The 26523-nt window shown below is 42.8% G+C and overlaps 1 protein-coding gene across 1 annotated transcript in view; it reads left to right on the top strand.

Moving 5' to 3' along the window:
* Positions 1–15574: 15574 nt before the first annotated feature.
* Positions 15575–26523, top strand: part of LOC126457472 (toll-like receptor 2) — a 143275-nt gene continuing 132326 nt past the window's right edge. Inside the window, exon 1 of the mRNA XM_050093764.1 lies at positions 15575–15956. Within this exon, the coding sequence (XP_049949721.1) occupies positions 15589–15956 (368 nt within the window). The 5' untranslated portion in view covers positions 15575–15588. The remainder of the gene's footprint in view (positions 15957–26523) is intronic.

The raw sequence follows: 26523 nt of genomic DNA, 5'->3' as shown, positions 1-26523 counted from the left end.
GTGTGATGTCCTTAGGTTAGTTAGCTTTAAGTAGTGCTAAGTCTAGCGGACTGATGACCACAAATGTTAAGTCCCATAGTGCTTAGAGCCATTTGAACCATTTCGTGCCGACAGCGCCTTTTCCTCAGTCGTTCATGTACTAAACACGGAAAGAATTCTTGCTGAGATATTTCCATTCCATTTTGTTTTTATCTGAACAATTCATCCCGATATTTAGGGTGAAGTAACCCTGACCCGCTTCCGAACAGGGCACTGTCCGCTACCACATGGCTTTTTACATGTACGTGAGGCCAAATTCGGTGTTTTTTTCCCTCATAGTTGATTTTTGCCAAACTGTGTAGCTTTAAGTAGTGCTAAGTCTAGAGGACTGATGACCACAAATGTTAAGTCCCATAGTGCTTAGAGCCATTTGAACCATTTCGTGCCGACAGCGCCTTTTCCTCAGTCGTTCATGTACTAAACACGGAAAGAATTCTTGCTGAGATATTTCCATTCCATTTTGTTTTTATCTGAACAATTCATCCCGATATTTAGGGTGAAGTAACCCTGACCCGCTTCCGAACAGGGCACTGTCCGCTACCACATGGCTTTTTACATGTACGTGAGGCCAAATTCGGTGTTTTTTTCCCTCATAGTTGATTTTTGCCAAACTGTGTTGATTTTTGACGAATTCGGTATTGATTTTTGGTACGTTCTAGGCTGTTTTCGTCATCACATCGAAGTTCGTTATGTGGTAACAGAAATGTCATTTTAAGATTACACACAAACTTCAGGCACGAGGAGATTAGAAGTCAGAATGCAGCTTTAACATTTGGGTCATTCCATGTCAATTCAACCAATCTGAGCAAATGTTCCAGCTGATAGTCTCAGATTTGGCTGAAATTAAGCACACCAATGCTACCAAGTGTGGAACACTCTTGTACAAAATTGTAAGTTCCCCTGCCAATTAGTTCCAGAATTATGGCTTGTGGAAGAAGGTGGCGTGACCCAGAAATTGCAACCCGCATCTGGAAATCTATCTTCAGACCCAACTTAAAGTCTTAATAACTTTGGAACTATTCTGAGAAGTCCAGTGAAGTTTTTATAACCCAGTAACATCCACTTAGAGAACACACTCTATGAATCGAAACACCAACAACATATTTCTGAGGGAAAATAAAAAATTCCAAAATGTGATTAAAAAAATGTAATATGTTAAAAGTTACATATTGTACGTGCCCTCAATGCCAAATATAATTCACTCAAAAAGGGTATAAATTTTTTGTGGTAAGCTTAATGTGGCCTAAACACACACAGAACTCGTCTTGCCCATATCAGTCACAAAAACTGAGTTACATGAACACGAAAATACAAAAATTTGATAAATTACCTGAAAAACATGGATTTTCGAAGTGTGGTAGCACAAAAGGGACAAGTGATATCCAAGCCAAATTTCAAACACTGCATAAGTAGACCATAATATAATATGTGACAAAATTTCAGCTTGTTATTGCAAGGCATTTGTGTACAATAAAAGTCGACAGAGATGTATTTGGTTACATTTCTTTTAACACGATTTAGCAAGGAATAGTGATGATGCAGACAGCTTGTTTCAGATAAAGCTGCAGCAATAGTTGGGAACCATTAGGCAACAGAAAGTTAAACAATGGTAGTTTTAAGGGACAGAATGAGTCATTGTTAGGTAGGAACAACAAAGGAAACAAGCAATAATTCCAGGTTACTCATGGTTTTAAGATTTTAGTTCAGAGTGGTCAGTAATATTGTGGAAAGTCAGTACGGAGGCAGAAGAGTGTACTAGTGGTGCTTTTGTTCAAACTAGTTGCAGCATTGGTAGAGCACAAGCATCTGAATGTCATAAAACAACATATGGAGCAAAATGTGGCATTTGCTTTGTACTGTATGATCTGGATGAATCGGACCAAGATTTGTTGTTATGGAGATCCTGGATACACCCTGTTGGCACAAGTACAGCTCCAGGAAACTTGAGTTTTTTTTATCATCATATGAAAGTGTTTCTGGATAAGTATTCTTTCCTACAAAGAAGTTGTTTTGATCCATTTCGGATTCATAAGAAGACAGTGAAATGTAGCTTCAGAGAAATTGATATAAAATCAGTACTGAAAGTGAATCAGTGCATGGGACTTAATTTGTTATGTTCCAGGTGTGTTACACTACTAAAAAATGAACAATATTCTGATGATTTACATGACAGTGATGAAGAGAATCAGCCACCTACAACCACAGCGGATGAGCAATTAAATACTTCAGTGACTGCTCTTGCTTTGTCTCCCATGAACACACACAAAACAGGGAAAAGAGACAGGCCCAACTATGGTAGAAGAAAACTACAAGAAGCTCAAATGGAATTAAAGAACAAAATAGCTGACACACTAATGGTGGAAGAGGAAGACATGTCTGCTCTAAAGGAACAGAAATCATGGACAAAATTGTGCATGATTTGAAAGAAAAATGTGCCATATCCACACGCCAGAAAAAAGTAGCTATTCTTACCTTTGCACCTTCCAGCTGGTCTATTGACTACACTGCAAAGGAATTCAATGTTTCTACATATATGGCAAAGCAAGCTAGGAAAATAAAAGCAACCCAAGGAGTGCTTCCACAACTTCAGCAGGCTCTGGGTAAGCAATTGAGTTCAGAAATAAAGGTGCTAGTGTGGGAGTTTTATGAAAATAATAACTACAGCCGAATAATGCCTGGAAAAAAAGACTGTGTAACGGTGAAAATGGGAAATGTACGTGTACAGATGCAGAAAAGACTGTTGCTATGCAACGTATCAGTACTACATGTAGAATTCAAGGGACAGTATCCAAATACCAAAGTAGGTTTATCATGTTTTTCAATCTTCGGCCAAAATGGGTTGCGCCTGTAAGTGGAAGGGGCACACACAATGTTTGTGTATGTGAGACCCATCAAAATGCTAAGCTCATGTTTGCTGTTATAAAGGGTTCTGGTCTGGATTACAAAGGTGCAACGAAGCTGCTTCAAATGGTTCAAATGGCTCTGAGCACTATGGGACGTAACTGCTGAGGTCATCAGTCCCCTAGAACTTAGAACTACTTAAACCTAACTAACCTAAGGACATCACACACATCCATGCCCGAGGCAGGATTCGAACCTGCGACCGTAGCGGTCGCGCGGTTCCAGACTGAAGCGCGTAGAACCGCTCGGCCACTGCGGCCGGCTAATGACGCTGCTAGTGTGTGACATCAGTTCCTACCAGTGCATGATACACAGGTGTGAAAAGTGTCCTGGTAAGGCAAATCTTGCAGAACACATGAATAACAAACTGTATGGTGAACTCATGGATGACGATGAACTTGTTTCTTGCAAACAATGGACACACATGGATCGCACAAGTCTTGAAACAAAGCAAAGTACAGTGGAAGATTTTGTTGAAATGTGTTGTCAAAAAAACGGACAAACTGACCACACACAGCTTCACAGCAACAGCACAGTCGGCTTATCTCCAGTTTTGTAAGAATAATTCGAAACAAGATGAAATTATAGATATTTTCGACTTTTCTGAAAATTATGCGTTTATAGTTCAAGATGCCATCCAAGGATATCATTGGGACAACAGTCAAGCAACTCTCCAGCCATTTGCGATTTACTATAGAGGTGAATCAGATGATGTGTCTGTCATGAACCTGTGCGTTTTTAGTGACTTTTATTCATGTTGCCATTGCATTTCATGCGACATTTGCACTGCCATGGTATATGTGAAAAACAAGCTGCCTCACATACATTTCGCGAAATACTTCAGTGATGGGAAGCTAGTCAGTACAAAAACTGTAAAAATCTCAAAAATTTATACATTCATTACCATGATTTTCAGATTCACGCAGAATGGATTTTTTTTCGCAACAAGTCATGGTAAAAATGTATGTGATGGTATTGTGCTACCATTAAGCGCATGGCATCACGAGCTAGTCTGCAGCACCCTACAGAATGTCACATTCTAACACCTCTTCAATTATTTACCTGGGTACAGAAAAATACCTCTGGCATACAATCATTCTATGTTTCGAAAGATGAGGTGAAATCAGTCGAAGAGTTGTAAAAAGCAGATTAGAACACGTTAAAACTGTTGCAGGCACAAGGAGCCATCATCACTTCTCTCCAGCGGACTCTGACAATGTGCAGATGAGCAGACTGTCCGGTTATAACTATAGGTTCATGCACAACATGTGTCTTCACAGTGTGTCTGACTCAGGATTCATAAGCAAAAGCAGCAACATACAACCAGGTTGCTATGTTATTGCTGTTTATGATGACAAATGGTACTTAGGATGTGTTGCAGATTGCTGTGAAGCAGAAGGTGATGTATTTGTGAACTTCATGGCACCAGCAGGACCAGCAAGATCATTTCATTGGCCACGTTTGGCAGACAGGTGTTGGATTCCTTTTGAACACATTCTTATGACAATTCCATTTCCTACCACAGTGTCAGGAAGACAGTACAATTTGCCACTCGATATACAGAGTACAGTAGCTAAAGTGTGGGAGAACTTCTGTTTGAAGCACAATCGACTGGTTTTTAGCAGTTAAGGTGCAGTAAACATTAATAATAGGTTGTGTTAATCTGTCTATATGTTGTTGTTTGGTGATTAAACAGTTGTGGGAGAGGATAAGAAGAGGCAGAACAGTTTACGATATATTTTTACAAAATTGTGTTGTGGAACAATCGCCACATCACCAAATATATCTGTCAACTTCCATTGTACACAAATGTCTTGCAATAACATGCTGAAACTTTGAGATATATATCATTATGGTCTACTTGTGCAGTGTTTGAAATTTGGCTTGCATATCACTTGTGCCTTTTGTGCTACCACACTTTTAAAATCCATGTTTTTCAGGTAATTTATCAAATTTTTGTATTTTCGTGTTCATGTAACTCAGTTTTTGTGACTGATATGGGCAAGATGAGTTCTGTGTGTGTTTAGGCCACATTAAGCTTACCACAAAAAATGTATACCCTTTTTGAGTGAATTATATTTGGCACAGGGGGCACCTACAGTATGTACCTTTTAATGTATTACATTTTTTTAATTTCATTTTGGAATTTTTTATTTTCCGTCAGAAATATGTTGTTGGTGTTTTGATTCATGGCGTGTGTTCTCTAAATGGATGTTACTGGGTTGTAAAAATTTCACTGGACTGTGTGGAATAGTTCCAAAGTCATTAAGACCTGAAGTTGGGTCTGAAGATAGATTGCCAAATGCGGGTTGCAATTTCCGGGTCACGCCACCTTCTTTCACAAGCCATAATTCTGGAACTAATTGGCAGGGGAAACTAATACTTTGTACACGAGTGTTCCACACATGGTAGAATTAGTGTACTGAATGTCAGTCAAATCTGAGACTATGAGCTGGAGCCCCTGGTTGAAGTGACATGGAATGACCCATTTACGAATGGTACTAAACTGACAAAGATTAATAAAAAATTTTACATGAAAATTACACGGTTTTGTAAAATCTCGTAAAAATCGCAGATTTAGAATTATTTCACTAGAAGCCACTAATTTCGCGTCATCGTTTTCGCGAAATTTTCCTGTTCCAAAGTACAGGGTGTTTATAAATGAATATCGGGGTTTTAACGCATTATAATATTTATTATATTAAACTTAAAGTTATAAATGATGTGTTACATGAAAGGGCAACTCAAACAGTTTTACCAAGAACCTTATAAATGTTCAATGTGAGCACCATTTGTCACACGGCTCCTATCAAGTCTATAGCCGAGTTGTTCCAAAACACTGGATAGGCCTGAACGGGCCCAATGACAGGGCTTGCTTTGCATGACCTCCACGTTCACCCAACCTAACACCATGCGTATTTTTCCTTTGGAGATTAATCAAGGATCGTGTGTTCGTGCCTCTGCTACCAGTAGAGCTCCCTGAATTAAGAAACCGGATTGAAGCAGCTGTTGCTACAATCACTGAAGACACACTTATCAACGTTTGGGAAGAACTCTACTATAGACTTGATGTGTGCCGTAAAACAAATGGTGCTCACATTGAACATTTATAAGATTCGTGGTAAAACTGTTTGACTTACTCTTTCATTTGACATATCATTTATAACTGTAAGTTTAATATAATAAATATTATAAAGCGTTAAAACCCCGATATTCGTTTATAAACACCCTGTATAGGTAACTGAAAGAAATGCGCAATCAGACGAACAGAAATACCTCAATGACAGTATTTCCTGTGAAGTCACTGCGCTTCATGGTCTCCTGGACATTACAAAAGGCGAAACATGGTTCTTAATAGAGTGCGTGATCAGCAGCGACAGCAATGCATGCTCTGCAACTTGCTCCCACATTGCCGACAAGGTTGGTAAGGAGTTAGTGCGGTTGACAACAGCTGGGTGGACGATGGTGCATGTGGATAAGTTGCAATACGTCTTCTCAACACATCCCATAAGTGCTCGATGGGATATAAGTGAGGTGGAACGGGCAGGCCCTTCGCCGAATAAACTTTCGTTGGGAGCTCCTGCGAAGTTCGTTGCGCTCCATAAAAATAAAGACAGTGCTGACAGCGTCTCTGAAAACACCCTCTTGGAGAAGGAGTTCAGTGTCACAATAACTTTACAGGTGAGTGTGCCGTGTTCAAAGATTTGGAGATTAGTATTCCAGGGCCGTATCAGACGCACAAGGCGTGCACCGCACACGGGCGGCGCCCATAGGGGGCGGCAAATTCAGCCGACTCGTTACGATAAGAGTCTTTGTAATGTGTGCATCCGTGCTTGCCCAGCGTTATTATTCTTTCAGTTACCTCATAACAACGCAATGTTTCTCTAATTGGTGGAATTAAAATACAAGATGTCTACAAGTTCGAACCACTTTGTCGACTTGCGAAGGGATTTCTCCATGTTGCTATGTAGAAACAAGGTGAGCCGACAACCAGCTGTCAGTTCCCCGTACCGGGGAATCCCCGTGGCATCTCGCGCTGGGTGTTTGATGATGAAATTTTGTTCTCCACGCACTTGTTAGGAGTTATCCAAACGCTACGCTAGTCGCTTATTGACTGTTGATTGTTTATCGATACGAGCCATTCAGACAACTGTGATGAGACTCGTTTGTCAGTGTCAGTATTTAAATCTCTTTCAGCTAGTTAATTAACATCATAAGAGTGATTATTTTATAAATTTTATGAAATACAGGTGGAGAAAGAAGTATAAATATGGTAAGCACAATTATATTATTTCATTTAGCTTATTGAGATTACTAGATAGCCCCTGTTTTAACACGTTGCCTATAGTTAGCGATACCTATACGAGATGTGGTAAAAAGTTATGAGAATTTTTTTAGTTTCGGGGGGCTTCATACCTCTGAATTTCAATTTTTTGTCTTGTTGGTACACATGTTTGAATATTGAGTTTATTTTTGACAGTCGAAAAGGTTATAAGTGTTTTCAAGTGCTGGGCGAATTTTCACTTTCGAAAGAGATGGATCAAAAAATTTGCTAAAAATTTTGCTAAAAAAAAGAACAGGGCTACATTCTGAATGCTGATTATGGCTTTTGGCGAATCTACTGTGAGCAAGTCTGTAGTTTACCAGTGGTATAAACGTTTCAAAGAGAGTCGAAAAGACGTTAAAAGTCGACGACCGCCTAGACGCACTAGTACATCTATTGCTGACGACAATGTGGATGAAAAGAAAATGGTTTTGGAAAATCCCGAATCATCATAAGAGATGTCAGCATATCCTCTGGCTCACGCCAAGCAATTATTTCGAATGTTTTGGGCATGAAACGTGTAGCAGCGAAGTTTGTTCCGAAACCATTGATTTCAACCAAAAACGACTTCGCATAGACATCGCTCACGAATTGCTGAATGAAGTCGACAACGATCCAGACTTCTAAAGAAGGTTATAATGTAACACCAAAAATTTAAATGAAATACCTTCTTCACCATCCAAAATTTTTCAGCGGTTAATATCTATTGATAACTTGTACTGTACTTCTGATTCTGAATCTGTAACGGTTATACGAAACTATGCTTAATATGTAATGGATGTAATAGTGAATTTATTAGTGAATGTATATTATTGATTGTAAATATGGTGTAAATATTGTAAATTGCTAGGCAATAGCCAAGGGAACTTCATTTCGATGTGTCGGTAGCAACGACGAAATGGCAGTAGCTGTGCCGATGTTTATCCTTGTGCATGGAGAGTCTGTCGCGCTGCGACCGGAGAAGAGGCAGAGCAGCTTGAGTGATGAAAGAGTGAGGAAATGTTTGTTGGGCACTCCCGCAGACGCGGTGTACAGCTAGCTAAGCTCGCGGCAGTGCAGGCACGCCTAATTCGTTAAGCCGCGAGCATTGAAAATACGGTAGGGGTGGACAGGCTGCGGAAACTGCAATTCTAACTATTGCCTGTCCCATAATTATCCGTGGCTCTGAGGACGACTCGGGGTTCTCAGCCAGCAACAGAGGCAGCTCAGCATTGTAGTCGCCTACATTTTTCGTCGTCCGCACACATATAACATCGTAAGACCGTAAAGTGACAGATATAGTATTGTAGAGGCATTACCCAGTGACATTTCTTTCACAAAGTATGACTAACCTGAATAACAACTTGCAATAGTTAAAACTTGTAGGGCACTGTGTTGTCATTGTCCTCAGACATTATTACCAAGCAGGGTCCCTTTCCTTTCCATGGAGTCACCAAGTGTCGTCAGAATATGAACATTGGTTAACTGTTTACTGCCGGTTTTGTTTGTTTGGCAGTGACCAGTTTCAGTCTAAATTACATAACAGAGACTTGACTAATTCGCAGTTTCATTCATCTAAAGCAACATAAAATTTCAGTGGCAAAACTAATAACTAAAGATACAGTTCAAGTTAAGAGTGAGCAATGCCATTTGTTCTGTATTTAGCTTAGCTTGTGATTTTGTGATTTCTGCTGGCTTGGTTTGTATTTTGTTGTTGCTGTATTAAAAGTATAATCAGTTACTGTTCCAATAATCAAGGGTGAATTCCTTGCATTCCGTTACACTGGCATTACTGAAAGTGATTTTTTACATAACAAAGTTTTAGTTACATTTATTTAACCAGTAACTTCATTTAACTTTACTTTCAGAATTTAGTATTTCAGAATAAATAACTCCAAACTCAGTGCTTTCTGATTATTTTTTTTTTCTCGTGAACTGTTGTGTTGTGGAAAAGCGATGACAACCTTTTCTTGCCACGCTGGTGAATATTTGCTTAAATTTCTTTGCCATTACCTATCTTTAGATTATGGATATTGGTTCATTGCCTTAGTGTGCTGACGATCGTTCAATTATCCCATTTTTAGCCAATCAATATTTTTCTCTATTATCAGTATTTTCTTGCATTAAATATTACCTTATACCGTTTTCCCCCCTGTGTGGTTCGTGAGCGATTACACTCTATCCCACCCATTTAAAAATTATTATCAGTATTTAGATTAGATTTTTCCTTCAGAAGGGTCTGTTGTACACTTTCCTCCTACTGACCGGTATTATTTTCCTTCAGTAGCAATTACTCAATGTAAAACTTCATTAGGCATATGCGATCACAATTATATGGCAATCCAGTAGGCCGTTTAGGGAGGGGAAGGTTACACATGGCGATGCTAGTGACAGGACAGTATCAATTTGGTATTTTGCACTGCGCAGATTCTTTCGCTACGAATGAAGTCGCTCTTGCACGGCAGTAGTAAATGGTGGAAATAAGCCACAGTCTTTCTAAATTTGCAGTAATCAGTAAAACAGGCAACATAATGGACACAAATGAAACTGATAATGTGATTGTACGTCAAGGGGAACAATCGGTAGAACAAAGGCGAACGCTGACAGTGGAACCATTCTTGAGGAATCGACATCACAGACGCGTAGCGCTGAAATACAGGAACAGTCGGAATAAAACTCAAAACCAAATCCATTGAGGGTGGATACGAGGAAACAATTAAGAAAGAACCAGAGCTACACTCAACACCAGTAATAGCTGAAAATATGAACGATTTGTTGAGCATGTTAATCAGTATAATTAACGCCCAATCCGAATCAATTAATGGTCAATCCAAATCAATTAACAGTAAAGCTAGTGCACAGTTAAGTAAAACAGATGACGAGGACAAAGCAATCAAGATTGTTGACAACAATATTGGAGTTGTTACCACGAAAGGAGATGAAATCAAGAAATAAATAGTTAAAATGAATACCGAAATCGGGAATCTTAAGCAGGACATGACAGAGGTATAGTCAAAAATAGGAGTCGTAAATAGTCATTTTGAGACGGAAGTAGAGAGCATCGAACTGAAACTGGAACAGACTGTTGATCCCATTATTGAAAATAAAGTATTTGAAAAGGTAGAACTAGCGCGAAAAGACCATAAAGAAAAGGTTACGAATGTGTAAACTTTAGTATCAGACATAGATACGAGAGTGAGGAAACAGGTGACAACGTGTGATGAGAAAAAGAAGGAAATGGAAATGCTAGCGCCGACCACTTGCCAAACAGTTGCAAAAATAACGGAACTAGAAAAGAGATTAAGCAAAAAGCTGGACTGTGCGTCATGCCACGCACATAATACTGAAATTTTTGCGAAGGAGGAGCATTTCGATCCCCTCAAAAGGCAGGGTGGATTGCACTCTACTGACTTCATTAAAAATTGCGAAAGGATATTGCCTGAATCGTGGACGGATAAGAGAGAAATTAACACTGTAATCGACATGCTAGCAGGCGAGGCAAAGCGATGGGGCTTAAACCTCGATGTTGTGAACTTGAGCTTTCAGCAATTTAAGAAAGCGTTCTTGAAAGAATATTGGTCAGAGCAGAAGCAGGAGAGTGAATGTTGCGCCCGTTTCGTAGAGTCAAAACCCTATGACGCAAACTCGTGCGCCTCGATGGAAGAATTTTGCGAAAATTGGATCCGCAAATTAAAATATTTGCTTGATCGACACACTGAATCGGAGATTGTCTGGGAGTAGAGGAAGAAGCTTCCAGATGACCAGAAGAGGCACATAGGCGGTAGTTACAGAACAGTTACTGCACACTTAGAAAAGGTCGAAGACGAAGACAACTGGCGGGAAAACTCCCTCCGAACAGGCCATGAAGGCCCAACGGTATCGACCGGTCGCCGTGTCATTCTCAGCCCACAGGCATCACCGGATGCGGATATGGAGGGGCATATGGTCAGCACACCGCTCTCCCGGCCATATGTCAATTTCCGAGAACGGAGCCGCTACTTCTCAATCAAGTAGCTCCTCAGTTTGCTCACAAGGGTTGGGTGCACGCCGCTTGCCAACAGCGCTCGGCAGATGGTCACCCATCCAAGTGCTAGCCCAGCCTGACAGCGCCGAACTTCGGTGATCTGACGGGAACCGGTGTTCCCACCACCGCGGCAAGGCCGTTAGCCTGGCGTAATAACCGCGAAAATTTTAAGAGTTGTGGTAATAGCAACAATTACCGCACTGGCAACAACCATAATAACGATAACCATGGAAATAATGGTAACCACCACCTTGGTAATAATAATAACTCATATCACTATAACAGTCATAGTGGGAACAGTAATAGTAGAAATGACAGAGACCAGTATCATGTAAATATGGTACGTGGTTCTCAGCAGAATATTAGTAGGCAGTAGCAAAATCAGCAATTGCGACAGCTGGATAGAAACGGGCCTATCGTGCTTAATCAGGGAAACCATTAGCCGCGCCGGTTTGGGGACCACCGGGCGTGGGAAGACCTTGGCGACCCAGTAGAAAACCTAGGCAACGTCGCTATGAAAGATCAGAATTAATAAAACGGCGATGGGAGAATGTGCTCGAATACAGAGCGAGTAACGCACCTGCAGTAACAATAATTGGAGATGAAACGGCAGTCGAAAAAGCAATCACTGTCCGTAATAACGATGAAAATAGAGGACCGGTCATTGAGGAATAGGCTGCCGCTGTTATAGCAACTGTACCGCAGGCCCCACTATAGTGTGATTCGCCGGCGGAATTAAAAAAGCCGGTATCGGATAAACTTCTGTTATCGCGCAGGGCAACGCGGAACGCGAGGTTGTGTGATTAGATCAGTTCGGTTACAGAGGATTGTATGGGAGATGTACTACTGGGGAGAGCGGGCAATATTTGACGCTTCTCAACCCACACGAAATTAAAGTTTATGAAGAAACGGAAAACTCTGTACCGAAGAGGCAGGCTTGTCCAAATGTTGTAATAATTGAAGTAGCCAACCCCAACGACGCTGTTCCTAAAGAAAACTGAGGGGAATTTCTGAAGAGGGATAAACTAGTTTGCCGATGATGACCGGGTACGACTAACTGTCGTCCACGTAAGATTACAACATCTACGGGGTCAAAGCTGACGTCATACAGTCGGACGCGAGTGATATGGATTGCGTGATCTCGGGAGGAGAATTATAAGCAGAAACAAGAGCACATTTTTCCAAGCAATTTAGAATATGATGGCCAGTTTTCCGAAGAAAATTTACATGACTTGACAGTTAGCGAATTGCTGGTAATACAGGGTTCGTTAACCGAAGAAATTGAAAAAAAAGGTTACAGTGTTGGGGTCAAAACGGCTTCAATAACCGCAGAATAGGCAGATAGAAATGAAGAATGTCCAAAAACAGAAACATCAAAAAACCACCAGATAAACCGCTGTCGGTATCAGACTTGGACGGGTTTTCTGGAATGACCTTGATGTGAAAGAGCTTGTTACGGGAAAACAAATCCGAAGGTGTTCTGAAATTGTGCTACTTTCAGGACGTAGAAGGGCGAAAGAAGATAATATTTGAAAAAAATATGCGTCGTCTTCAAAGCGAGGGCAAATGCTTGAAAACAGAAAACAGTGAAGACAAATTATGACGAAAAGAATAAAGACAAAGAAAATTTGAGAAAGTATTACAGGATGTATATGAATATCCTGTATACATGCGAAGATGAGGATAGCGACACTTGGGGTATGTGTTGGCCCACCAAGTACATCACCGAAGTAGTAGACTACTATCAAATGGTTCAAATGGGTCTGAGCACTATGGGACTTAACATCTGAGGTCATCAGTCCTCTAGAACTTACAACTACTTAAACCTAATTAAGGACATCACACACATCCATGCCCGAGGCAGGATTCGAACCTGCGACCGTAGCAGTCGCGCGGATCCGGACTAAAGCGCCTAGAACCACTCGGGCATAGACTATTATCACTTAGCCTATGGTCACTGCGGACCAAAGAAATGTACAGAGAAAATGGTTGTTGTGAATTTTAACAAAATGTTGAAGTGATGTTCAAATGTGTCTGAAATCTTATGGGACTTAACTGCTAAGGTCATCAGTCCCTAAGCTTACACACTACTTAACCTACATTATCCTAAGGACAAACACACACGCCCATGCCCGAGGGAGGACTCGAACCTCCGCCAGGACCAGCCGCACAGTCCATGAGTGCAGCGACTTAGACCGCTCGGCTAATCCCGCGCGGCTGTTAAAGTGAATAACAGATAGGAGAAAGACTTGCGATAAGAGTCAGAGGGTGAAAGTGACAAACCGCAAAACTCGTGGTCCTATGCAGAGCATAAGGCCTGACGATGTACTAGGATTCGTGCGTGTGGATCTATATGGGCCCCTGCCAAAGACCTTCGACAATTTCGCTTGCATATTAGTAGTGTTGCAAGCCTTTTCGAAGTTCATTACGTTATATCCGATAAGAAAAGCAACAGCTAAAGCGGTTTATAAGAAATTTGCAAACTATTACTTTGTGCATATCAGCAAACCGAAAGCGATTTTGTCCTATAATGGGGCACAGTTTACTTTCAAATTATGGAATGAAGGTATGGATAGCAATGGGGTTGAAGTGGTCCACACTCTGCCTATTGCCTGGCCGGAAATCCAGAGAAACGATACTTGCGTGAGCTGGGTCGACTTTGCCAAACGTATTGTCACCACAATCAGAGGGGGTGGGGCAAATATATAAAAGATTTTGAAAAGATTATGAAGGCTTTGACGCACGAGTCTACAGGATTCTCTCCGCAGGAAATCCTATTAGACTGTCAAGAGTTTGGTGGGACAGGTAACGGATTTCAGTCCACAAGTTAGTATTGACATTGAGATGAAGAAAGAACGTTTAAGACGCGTGGTGTAGCCGCGCGGTCTAAGGCGTTGTCACGGTATCCATTAGTAACATTACGTATGTAGATTGTGGACAGTTGAGAATGTGGGTCTCACGCGAAGCGTGCAAGGGGTAAGTCCCTGCAGTCGCGCTATTCATCTGTCCACTCGGTGGCTCTGATGGACGCCGGCACGGTAGCTCAGCGTGTTCGGTCAGAGGTTTAGCTACCCTCTGTAATACAAAAACTGAGTGAACAGATCACCGAACAACCTGAACGGGTGTCATGAGACGTCCGCCCCGAACATATACAACGAACAAAGTAGAACAAAATGAGATCAACAAAGAATTAAGAAAAAAAAATGGATAGAGCGTCTGTCATGTAAGCAGGAGATCCGGGGTTGGAGTCCCCGTCAGGGCACAAATTTTCAGCTGTCCCCATCGAGGTATGTCAACAACACCTGTCGGCAACTGAGGGTTTCAATTAATTATCATTTATTCTAGCGAATCTGCATGGTCATCAACGGTATATGTTCTTTCGAGAACAGTTACTATCTTCATATATTATATTAGTTACCTATATCATTGAATTCATTCGCTCATTTAAAAACAAACCCGATAGAAAGGCGAGAGGAGGCAGAGAGTAAATAAGCAGCCACAGAGGAAACTGTGGTGTCACCGCCAGACACCACACTTGCTAGGTGGTAGCTTAAATCGGCCGCGGTCCATTTAGTACATGTCGGACCCGCGTGTCGCCACTGTGTGATCGCAGACCTAGCGCCACCACAAGGCAGGTCTCGAGAGACGATATAGCACTCGCCCCAGTTGTACGAGGAGATTGCTGGCGACCATACGGACGAAGCCTTCCTCTCATTTGCTGAGAGCCAGTTAGAATAGCCTTCTGCTAAGTCCATGGCTACGACCTAGCAAGGCGCCATTAGCCTTACCTACTTTGAGAGTTATAGTATAAATGTCACAAGAAGAACGCTGTAGTCATCAACTAATAAAGTTAAGTATAAAGCAGTTACGTACTTTTCTTGCTACCATTCAATAGTTATCCTGTTCCAGAATTGACGCCCGTCGGCGTGAGTGTGTACGCGTGCCTTTCTATCGGCTACCCGTCACTGTGGACTGGCTGCCTTGTCAGTCCACTTCAGAAACAGCGATGAGACTGGTGCTGCACTGCGCGCTGTAGATGCCCAACGGATGCAGGGTCGGGGTACACGCCCTCCGTTCCTTCGCTACGGGAAAGGCCCCGCTACTTACTTCCGTGCTTTGTGATTGCGACCCAGATCGCCACGTCAGAAAGCCGAATTCATTTCGAGGACGTCGTAACGCTAGGGACGCGGCAGACACAGCGGACACGGTCTCCCCACCACGAGATGCGATAGAGCGGCCGAGGCGCCGCGAGGAAACTGTCGCTATCTGGTGCAGCGCAGCACTTTGGCCAGTGCGCGTGCGGCCGAGGGGCAGAGCGCTGATGCAGCCGGCGCTGGCGCTGCCTGTGCTTTTGCTCGCGGCGGCAGTCACCGCGGGAGATGCCGCCTCCGCTATCGACGACTGCACGCCGCCGCGCCTAGCGGCCGCGGTATCCCTGTACGACTGCTCGTGGTCGGGCACACACATACGATGCGAACACTTCCCACCGCGGTCTACGTTTAACAGAGGCGTCGCCGTCCTGGAGCTGGCCGAGCCGGTGAGCAGCCGGGAGCTAGCCAAGGGCAGTACTCGCTGCGTCCTGTTGAAGTTGTTCATCAGAGAGGACAACCGTGGCTGCAGGGAGTCGCTGATGTTCCGCAACTTCAAAGTGGGCTGGGTCCAATTCGCACCGGGCACCGCGAAGAAACGGTGAGTCACAGTCAGCTATTGCACTCTGACGCCGTTCTGTCTATATTTCGGGCGTCGACGCCCCTAATAACTGATAACGAGAGGATCAGATATATATACGGTGTATCACTGTAATATACTGAGGTGACAAAAGCCATGGGATAGCGATATGCACATACACAGATGGCGGTAGTAGGGCAGTGTCTGGCGGCAATTAACAGACATTAAATGCGGAATGGTAGTTGGACCTAGACGTACGGTACACTCGATTTAGAAAATCGCTTAAGGAATTCAGTATTCTGAGATCCACAGTGTCAAGAGTTTGATGAGGATACTAAATTTCAGGCATTACCTCTTACAACGGACAGTGGCCGACTGCTCTCACTTAACGACCGAGAGCAGCGGCGTTTGCGTAGAGTTGCCAGAGCTAACAGACAAGCAACATTGCATGAAATAACCGCAGAAATCAATGTGGGACGTATGAAGAACGTGTCCATTAGGGCGGAGCGAAATTTGGCGTTAATGGACTACGGCAGAATTCGACCGACCCGATTGCCTTTACTTATGGCACGATATCGCCTACAGCCCCTCTCCTAGGCTCGTGGCTATATCGATTGGACCCTCGAAGACTGGTAAACTGTGGCTTGGTCAGGTTAGTCCCAATTTCAGTTGGTAAGAGCTGAGGGTAGGGTTCGGGTGTAGCGCAAACCCTACGAAGCCGTGGACCCAGGTTGTCAACAAGACACTGTGGAAGCTGGTGGTGATCCCGTAATTATGTGGGTTGTGTTGACATGGAATGCGCTAGGTCCTGGTTATGTCCGGCTGCTTGGAGACCATTTGTAGCTTCATGTTCCCTAACAACAATGGAATTTTTATGGAGGGCAATTCGCAGTGCCACCGGGACACAGTTGTTCGCGATTCGTTTGAAGAACATTCTGAACAATTCGGGCGAATAATTTGGCCACTCCGATCGCCATACATGAATCACTTGGAACATTTTTGGGACGTAATTGAGAGGGCAGTTCGTGCACAAAATTCTGTACCGGCAGCAGTTTCGCAATTATGGACGGCTATAGAGACAGCAAAGCTCAGTCGTTTTGTAGGGAACTTGCAACGAGTTGTTAAGTCCATGCCACGTCGAGATGCTGTACTACACCGGGCAAAATGAGGTCCGACACGATATTGAGAGGTATTCCATGAATTGTTTCACCTCTGTATATTATGGCACCACCATAACCTACATGTTCATAAGAGATGCTACCAGAAAGTAACGGGAATGTTTAATTTCGCGGGCTTTATGCAACCGATTTTCAATATTTTTTTTTATCTTTGTGGTACACATGCTACTGATGTATGTTAGTATCTTCAGCTGATTTGGATACTAAGTTTGTTGTTGACAGTCGGAAAGTGTTTTTGGGTGCTCAGCGTATTTTTACTTTCGAAAAAGATGGAGTAAAAATTTTGCTTTAAATTTTTCTAGGGATAAAGTGCAGCACCGCACTCTAAATGTTGACTGGGACTTACAGCGAATCTGTTAGCAGTAAGACAAAATTTTACGAGAGGTATAAGCGTTTCAAACACGGTCAAGACGACGTTGAAGACGAAGACCGCTCTGGACGCCCTAGCACGTCAGTTATTGATGGCAATGTGGAAGAAGTAAAGACAATGGTTCTGGAAAAATCGCCAAATCAGCATGAGAGACGTTGGTGATGATTGTAGGCGTATCCTTTGGTCCAAGCTAAGCAATTATTCCGGACGTTTTGGGCATGAAACGTGTAGCAGCAAAGTTTGTTCCGAAATCGTTGAATTTCGACCAAAAACGACGTCGCGTACACGTCGCTCAGCAACTGATGAATGAAGCCGACAACGATCCAGAACTCCTAAAGGTCATAACAGATGACGAAGCATGGGCATACGGGAAGGGCGTCGAAACCGAGGCCCAATCATCCCAATGGAAACTACCTCAAGAGCCAAAACCGAAAAAAATCGACGAGTTCGATCACATGTGAAGGTTCTTCTCACTGTTGTCATCGGTCACTGTTGCATGGGATAATGCATCATGAGTTCCTGCCTTGTGGTATACTACTTGGAAGTTATGCATCTTCTGCGTGAAGCATACCGAAGAAAATGACCAAATTGAGGCAAAATCACTGGTGAAAATTGCATCACGATACCGCTCCCGCTCGCATCTCAATGCCTGTTCGCGATTTTTTGGCAAAAAACAAAACAGTTATGTTGTCTCAGCCACAGTATTCGCTGGTCCCCTGCGACTTTAGTCTACGTCTGAGGCTGAAGAGAACCCTGAAAGGACGTCGTTTTGAGGCGATTGACGAAATGAAAACAGTGAGATCCAGAAGTGCTTCTAAAATTGGGAAAAGCTCTACCACAAGTATATTATATCTGGAGTGGGGGAGGGGGGGGGGGGTGGAGTGGTTACTTTGAAGGGGACAAAGTTGATGCTGGCGAATGAATAAGAATTCTTTAAGAAAAACAAAAATTCCAGTTACTTTTTTGATCTCACCTCGTACAGGGTGTACCATAATTAGGAGGATCGGGACTGTCGTGTATCTATATTAATGTGCGACATTTTTTACGACGGTCGTCATCTGCAGCTTTTCTCCTTCCATCGTTTTCCTGTCTGTCCACTCTTATTCCTGAAGGCCCCTTGAACTTATCGTCTCATTGAAACTTCCTGGCATCCAAGTGGAATTCCGCTTTTTCTTCGCTCAGCTGGTGTCCATTCATAGATACTTTTTGGTATCGGCTGTCAATCACTCATTGGAGGTGGTCATACCATGTCCATATTTTACTATCTACGTCATCGAGAACAGTGTATTTTTCTACTATAATTTTGCGTATTCTTTTATTTCTGACGCATTACAATCTAGAGTTGCGACAACTTTTTAGTTAACTTCCTTGTTTGGCGCCATATGTAGTGATTCTATGATAGACATGTACAGCAAGACCTTTGTTCGCTTTGAAATTCTATCACTCAATAGCAAAGAGTTACGTTCGCCAATTACTTCCTTCCTTGTTCTCCTGTACCTGTCATTTTAAATTGAGGAACATTTTCTGTTACATCATATGCACCATAAAGACGTATTTCCTGGAGTGTTTCCAGACTGAGATTTTCACTCTGCAGCGGAGTGTGCGCTGATATGAAACTTCCTGGAAGATTAAAACTGTGTGCCGGACCGAGACTCGAACTCGGGACCTTTGCCTTTCGCGGGCAAGTGCTCTACCAACTGAGCTACCCAAGCACGACTCACGCCCCGTCCTCACAGCTTCACTTCTGCCAGTACCCCGTATTCTACCTTCCAAACCTTACAGAAGCTCTCCTGCAAACCTTACAGAACTAGCACTCCTGAAAGAAAGGATATTGTGGAGACATGGCTTCGCCACAGCCAGGGGGATGTTTCCAGAATGAGATTTTCGCTCTGCAGCGGAGTGTTCGCTGATGTGAAAATTCCTGGCAGATTAAAACTGTGTGCCGGACCGAGACTCCTTTCTTTCAGGAGTGCTAGTTCTGCAAGGTTCGCAGGAGAGCTTCTGTATAGTTTGGAAGGTGGGAGACGAGATACTGGCAGAAGTGAAGCTGTGAGGACGGAGCGTGAGTCGTGCTTGGGTAGATCAGTTGGTAGAGCACTTGCCCGCGAAAGGCAAAGGTCTCGAGTTCGAGTCTCGGTCCGGCACACAGTTTTAATCTGCCAGGAAGTTTCATTTCCTGGAGTAGCATGGAAGATACGAGGGGTGTCCAATAAGTAATGGAACACATTTTTTGTGGCCAGTTTCTGTTGAAAAAATGTGGAATTTGTCCTGGGACATCGTGAAATATTCTCGCTTCAGCCCTTAAGGTTGTTACATGGCGGCGCTACAATTATGTAGGCTTCAAAATGGTGCCTGTAACAGAGGTGCGTTCCAAGCAGAGAGCTGTCACTGAGTTTTTTTGGCGGAAAACTAGAGCATCGCAGATATTCATTGGCGATTGCAGGTTGTCTCCTGAGACCTGGCTGTGAACAGAAGCACGTAAGTTGTTGGGCAAAGCGTCTGTCATCATCGTAACGATCGTGCAAATCTGTCTGATCACCAGAATGACTCCCGGCTGAACACAGCTGTGACTGCTGGAATGTCGGAATGTGCGGACACTCTCACTCCAGATGATCGACTTTCATTTGTTTAGCTCGATGAAAGACACAGTCGCCAGAAGCAGTACGTGGATGATGGAGAGATTATAGATGCAACAAGATGTGGCTCCCACGTCGACCGATAGAGTGGCACTATTCGGGCACACCGGCCCTCCCATTAAGGTGGCGTGAGGCCGTCACACTGAACAAAGATTATGTTGAGAAATAGGGCTTTGTAGCCAAAACAGTTGGGAATAATATGGCGTACTGAATAAAACCAACATGCTTTCAGAAAAAAAAGAAGTGTTGCATTAGTTAATGAATGCCCCTTGTACGTTTGACACCTTTCGTCAGAGGGATATCAATGCAGTGGTGATTATTATTCTGATAATAATGATTTTGTAACTTGAAAAATTAAAACAACTTTTTCACCAACTTTTCTTGGTACTGGTCTTTTATTTTTAACATTTAAAGAAAATGGTATGATTAAATGTGTAAGCTGATGTGCTGTACAAACATGGAAAACTTTTTCTCTCTGTCTTTAATAGCGCACTTGAAAATTCTTATACGGCGAAAGCCTCATTTGCGTGAAACGATGTCTGAATGAAGTCCTGGTTCCCAGGAAGGATTTTTGAATCTCTGAGCAACTCATCAGCACTGTTTCTTTTAACAACTTCGATACTTTTTCAGATGTGCCTCTTCAAATCTTTGTTTCCTCTCAGGGTTCTTCTACCTGTCCCTACGAACAACATGGCACTGATCATGTGGTGTCACCGCCAGACACCACACTTGCTAGGTGGTAGCCTTTACATCGGCCGCGGTCCGCTAGTATACGTCGGACCCGCGTGTCGCCACTGTCAGTGATTGCAGACCGAGCGCCACCACACGGCAGGTCTAGTGAGACGTCCTAGCACTCCCCAGTTGTACAGCCGACTTTGCTAGCGAAGCTACACTGACAAATACGCTCTCATTTGCCGAGATGATAGCATAGCCTTCAGCTACGTCATTTGCTACGACCTAGCAAGGCGCCATTACCAGTTAATATTGAGATGGTAAAACCTGTACAGTCAAGAGCGATGTACACCAATTATGGATTAAAGTTAAATATTCCAGCAGCAACGTACCTTATTGGCTATATTAATTACATTGTCATTTTCCAGACCTCACGCCAGCCTGCGTGAGCTTAAACGCGTGCCTTTCGGCTTTCTCCAAACCCCGTGAATTGGCTCCTGCCAATTCACAACAGATCACGTATTTATTCTCCAGAGCACATCACTATTTTCTTTATTTGCGAGGCAGTACCGTGATATAACACAAGGTGAGGTTATATTGTGTCTACCGATCTTGAACCTTTACATGGATTGTGTCCAAAACGATCAGACAGTATAAATGATATCTACCAAGAACCAGAGCATGTTTATACAAATAACCACAGTCTACTGAAAATTGTCTCATGTATCATAAATTCAGTTTTCAGAGCTGTGTCTGATTTTGAACTATTGAAGAAATGTCTTGATGGTTGTACACAGAATCAGAATGAGAGTGCAAATAACGTCATTTGGAATGTAACTCCTCTATTCATATTATTCATGGAGCGTCTTGCAACATGTTCTCCCCCCCCCCTCCCCCCTCCCCGCCACACAAACTCGCTACTTCTGGTAGCACTGTCAGCATATAAAAAAAAACTGCCATTATTCTGTTTGTTTATCTGCCTGGAAATTTCTTCTTTTTAAAAATTCATTGATCTAATCACGCCACTCTTGCACTGAACTAACAGTACGAGTCACAAAGCAGAAACAAAGAAATTGTGTTATCCTGGAGACTGGTCATCTGAAATGAAAACAGATGCCCGTTTTACCATGTAGCCAGCTTTGGAAACGTGTTCCCCAAACAGGACAATTCAAAAAGAATATAGTTACCACAAACGGGTATAACTATTTAATGGATAGAGATACATTGATAAGAATTACAAATAGTGCAAAAGGAAGGATTTTTTTTATCCACTGGTCACATTACAAATGCGCATTTTGAATTCTGGAATCGTTTTCGGCAATGGAAGAATCCGCATCAATGTGTGGTGATGACAATGACGTTTGGTATGTTGGGCGTTCAACTTCGTGGACATCAGCGAACGTACCAAGTCCCAATTTTTACACATTCCAATTTTTTACACAATCCAATCTAGCCACTGTCACGAATGATGATGATGAAATAATGAAGACAACACAAACACCCAGTCCACGGGCAGAAAAAAGATCCCCAACCCGGTTGGGAATCGAACCCGGGACCACGTGATCCAGAAACAGCATCTTGGCGGACGTCACATGACATCCATTCAATTTGATTTTCGATTCCATTAATCAGTTTTTTTTTATTTTTTTATTGGAGAGGGCAGCAGCCAGCCCTCTGACCGAACACGCTGAGCTACTGTGCCGGCTCGACACTAGACCACGAGCTGCGGACATCAATCTGTGGTATCATCAGCTGCTTTAACACGTCCAGGTATGTTTGTTGCAACACTCAGTTCAGTGAACGAAACTGGAGCGTGCAAATTTTGTGCTGAACTCGCATAGTCACGATCAAACTTTTCTACTTTATTTTGCATTCTCTGTAATTCCTATCGATATAATGCTACGCATTAAATTTTTTAAGTGTTCGTAATCGCTATATTCATTTTGAACTGTTCCGCAGCTCATCCATGGTCCGTGGACGATAACGATACACCAAGGATTTGAGATGATCCCATAAGAAAAAGTCGCACGGGGCTAAATATGGCGAGCGTGACAGCCATCGAATGTCGCCCCTCAAAAACATGATATGGCCGGGGAAGTGTTTGCGCAAGAGAGTCATTGACGTCTGTGCCGTGTGAGCCGTGGTGCCGTCTTGTTGAAACCAGACAAAAAAAAAATGGTTCAAATGGCTCTGAGCACTATGGGACTCAACTGCTGAGGTCATTAGTGCCCTAGAACTTAGAACTAGTTAAACCTAACTAACCTAAGGACATCAAGAACATCCATGCCCGAGGCAGGATTCGAACCTGCGACCGTAGCGGTCTTGCGGTTCCAGACTGCAGCGCCTTTAACCGCACGGCCACTTCGGCCGGCGAAACCAGACATCCTCCACATCTATTTCTTGAAGTTCGGGAAGAAAAAAAAAATGCTCAATCATCAGGACATAAAGCTCAGAAGCTATCTAACTGCCGTATCGTTCTCTTTGAGAAAACCGTGGGCGAGTAATGCCAGTTTTGGATAATGCGCACCTAACAGTATCACGTACTGTGTGCAGAGGTTGCTCGTGAAGTTCTCTGCGCTTCGTGCCATTCTAATATCGCAAGTTCTGTTTACTCACGTATCTAGACAACAAGGGTGTCATGAGGCAGATTTTCGATCAAGGCTTCACATGCGTTTGTTTCGAGGAACAGAATTGTGTGGGTTAAGACTGTGTACTAGAGCCAGTTTGTATGGATGAAATTTTAAGTCTTTATGAAGAATTCGTCTCACTATGCGATGAGCAATTGCAAGAACAGTTGCACGTTTGCATGCAGATCGCTTGAGGGAATTCAAAATCGCCAGCCATACTTCATCGTTTTGCCGTGTCCTGGTGGTTCTCGAAGGTCATGGTTTCTATTTCTGCACACTACCAGTATGCCTTAAAGTGCCCAACCGCATAACTTTCGATTAGGAACACAGCCAGCAGGGGTGATGTTAAACTTTTCCCTGAATGCACGCTGGTTTGCAGTGACCGAACGGCCATTGGAAAAGTAAGTCGCCGCCACGTTCACGCGCTCCTCTCCCGTCCACTGCATGGTCGCTACTAAACTGACCTTGAAAAACGTCAGGTCCCACTGTTTCGAATGCCGCACAACCCCACGCAACAATATTGATATCGGACGCTATGTGGAAGTTCCCGTACCGTAACCTTGACATTGATAAAAAATAGCAAGGAATGTAGAATAAAGTTTAAATTTTTTCCAAACTGTACAGATGTCCTGTATGACTCCTTTTGGTCATGGGTGAAGAATTAAGAGATAATACATTTCACACCATACATTTGAATGAGGAGTCACAGACGAGAACGCATTATAAATGAGCATTTTCAGTCCTAGAATTGTTTTCGGCAAAGGAGAAATCCGTATCAAGCTGTGGTATCAATAGTTCCCTTTACCTCGTCCACATTTGGTTGCTGAAGCACTCAGCTCAGTGAAGGAAACTGGAGCGTGCAATTTTTGTGTTGGCCTCGCACAGTCGCAGTCGAAGTTTTCAACTTACTTTTGCGTCCTCTGTAATTATTGACGGTGTGACGCTATGCATAAAGTAGTTTTAATTGTTCGTAATCGCTATATTCATTTTGAACTGAGCCGTATTACTGAAAAGTTCGAATGACTGATATTTTCAGGGAATGTGTCGTGACAAACCTATGTCAGCGTATTTTATAATCTAAATTAAAAATACTGGAATTAAGCTACATACAAAATACATATGTCTTTTCGAAGAGGGTGTCTTCTACTACTCTAGTACACAAGGAAAAAAGGGAATAATTTGCGTAGTTTCCTTGGTCCAGATCTCTTTAATAGTGAAAAACAAGACAGGTGTAAATATACAGGATGTATCAAAATTAATCATCTGATTTATAAAAAATCATAACTATTATCTTATTTGCAATATTTGAATGAACAACGTACTGTGGGAAAGAACAGAGTCTCGAGTTTTGTATGGTTTCCTCTAGGTAGCAGGAGTGTGCGCCCATTTCAGTTCTGGTAAAAATGGTGTCGGGACAACAGAAGCGTTTTGTTCTACGTTTTGCGCAGTGCGGGTCAGTAATAACTGTTTAGCGTGATTTTCGTATTAGGTATGATGTGGATCCTCTTACAGTATAGAGCATTAGGCGACAGCATGAACAAGCCCGAGAAACTGGTATTTCGTGTAAAGGCAAGTATCCAGGCCGTCCCCGAGTGTCTGATACAGATGTCGAAAGCGTCCGCCATAGTTTCACAAGGAGTCCGCTGAAATCCGTTCGCCGTGCAGCTCGACAGCTCAGCATGCCCGCGATGTACGTCTGGTGTGTGTCGCATCGACGATTACACATGAAACCAGTCAAAATTCAGCTGCTGCAAGCTCTTCGTGAAGGTGACAAACAACAACGTGTGGAGTTCTGTAATTTCGCTCTTGGTAAGATGGAGGTTGAGAGTTTTCTTCCACGCTTAGTGTTTAATGACGAGGCAACATTTCATTTAAATGGAAAGGTGAACCGTTATAATGTGAGAATATGAGATACGGGACAACCACATGAAGCTGTACAGCATGAGAGCGAGTCTCCAAAATTTAATGTGTTTTGTGTAGTTTCACGGGAAAAGGTGTATGGTCGACTTTTCTTTGCCGAGAACACTGTTACAGGAAGCACATATCTCAATATGTTCCAGAACTGGTTCGAACGACTTGATTTACCAACAGGATGGGCACCGCCACACTGGCATCTGGAAGTGTGGTTTTTTTTAAATCGAAGAATTATTGAACGATGGATCGGTCGCACTGGACCGAATGATTCTGCCTTACTGTATGTGATTATTTCCCGTGGGGGTTTATAAAAGACTCTGTTTATGTGTCTCCGTTACCAACAACAATGAATGAAATGAGACATCACATAACAGTAGCTGTGGAAGCTGTAGCTCAAGACATGCTCGCTGCAGTGTGGGAACAGTTTAAACACCACATTGACACGTGCCGTCATCTCAAGGGGGGGATATTGAACACCTATGAAAAGGCATGAAAAGAAAAAAAACTATTTGAGTTTGCCGTTCATCAAAAAACAAAATTCATTGCATACGTTTATTAGTTTCGGACGAATCTTTTCGATACACCCTGTACAATAAAAGAAGCAAGAACCTTCCAGAAAACATGAGTCCGCAAAAAGCCGTTTGCGAGAAAACTGTGAACGAGTGGTTACGACTCGCCACCCACTACGGTGGTAAATATTGTTCTAGTTAGTAGAAACCTACTTGAAATGCAAACTTTTAGATTAAACAAGCCGTAGCTTAACAAGAAACACAACTCTACTTCAACACAATAAATATTACATTATTTATTATACACTCGTGCCTGTTTACGGGGCTGTTACTTCTGTCGTCCTCGCTTTCGAATTCAATACTGTACTCGTCTATGCAGTCAGTTACAAATTCTTTCAAACAATCCCCGCATCATATCGTAAATCTTGACAAGACTATAGCAACTGTACGAAAGTTATTGCTGTACACTTCACTTTTGAGAAGACCCCAGACAGGAGAAAACGCAGACGATTGAGATCAGATGATCTTGGAGGCCAAGATACGGGGTCCCGGTCCATCTGCCAGTCTTGGACCATATTAGCGCCTTAGATTAGGAAAATGTGCTTATGCACACTCATCCATGTACCACATTACCCAGTCGTGGGCCACGGGTGATGTTTCAGTCCAATTATATGCGATCTTA

The sequence above is a fragment of the Schistocerca serialis genome, chromosome 2, assembly GCF_023864345.2.
Source record: "Schistocerca serialis cubense isolate TAMUIC-IGC-003099 chromosome 2, iqSchSeri2.2, whole genome shotgun sequence".
NCBI lineage: Eukaryota > Metazoa > Arthropoda > Insecta > Orthoptera > Acrididae > Schistocerca > Schistocerca serialis.
Note: the sequence above shows the minus strand (reverse complement) of the source record. Positions and strands in the feature narration are given on the sequence as shown.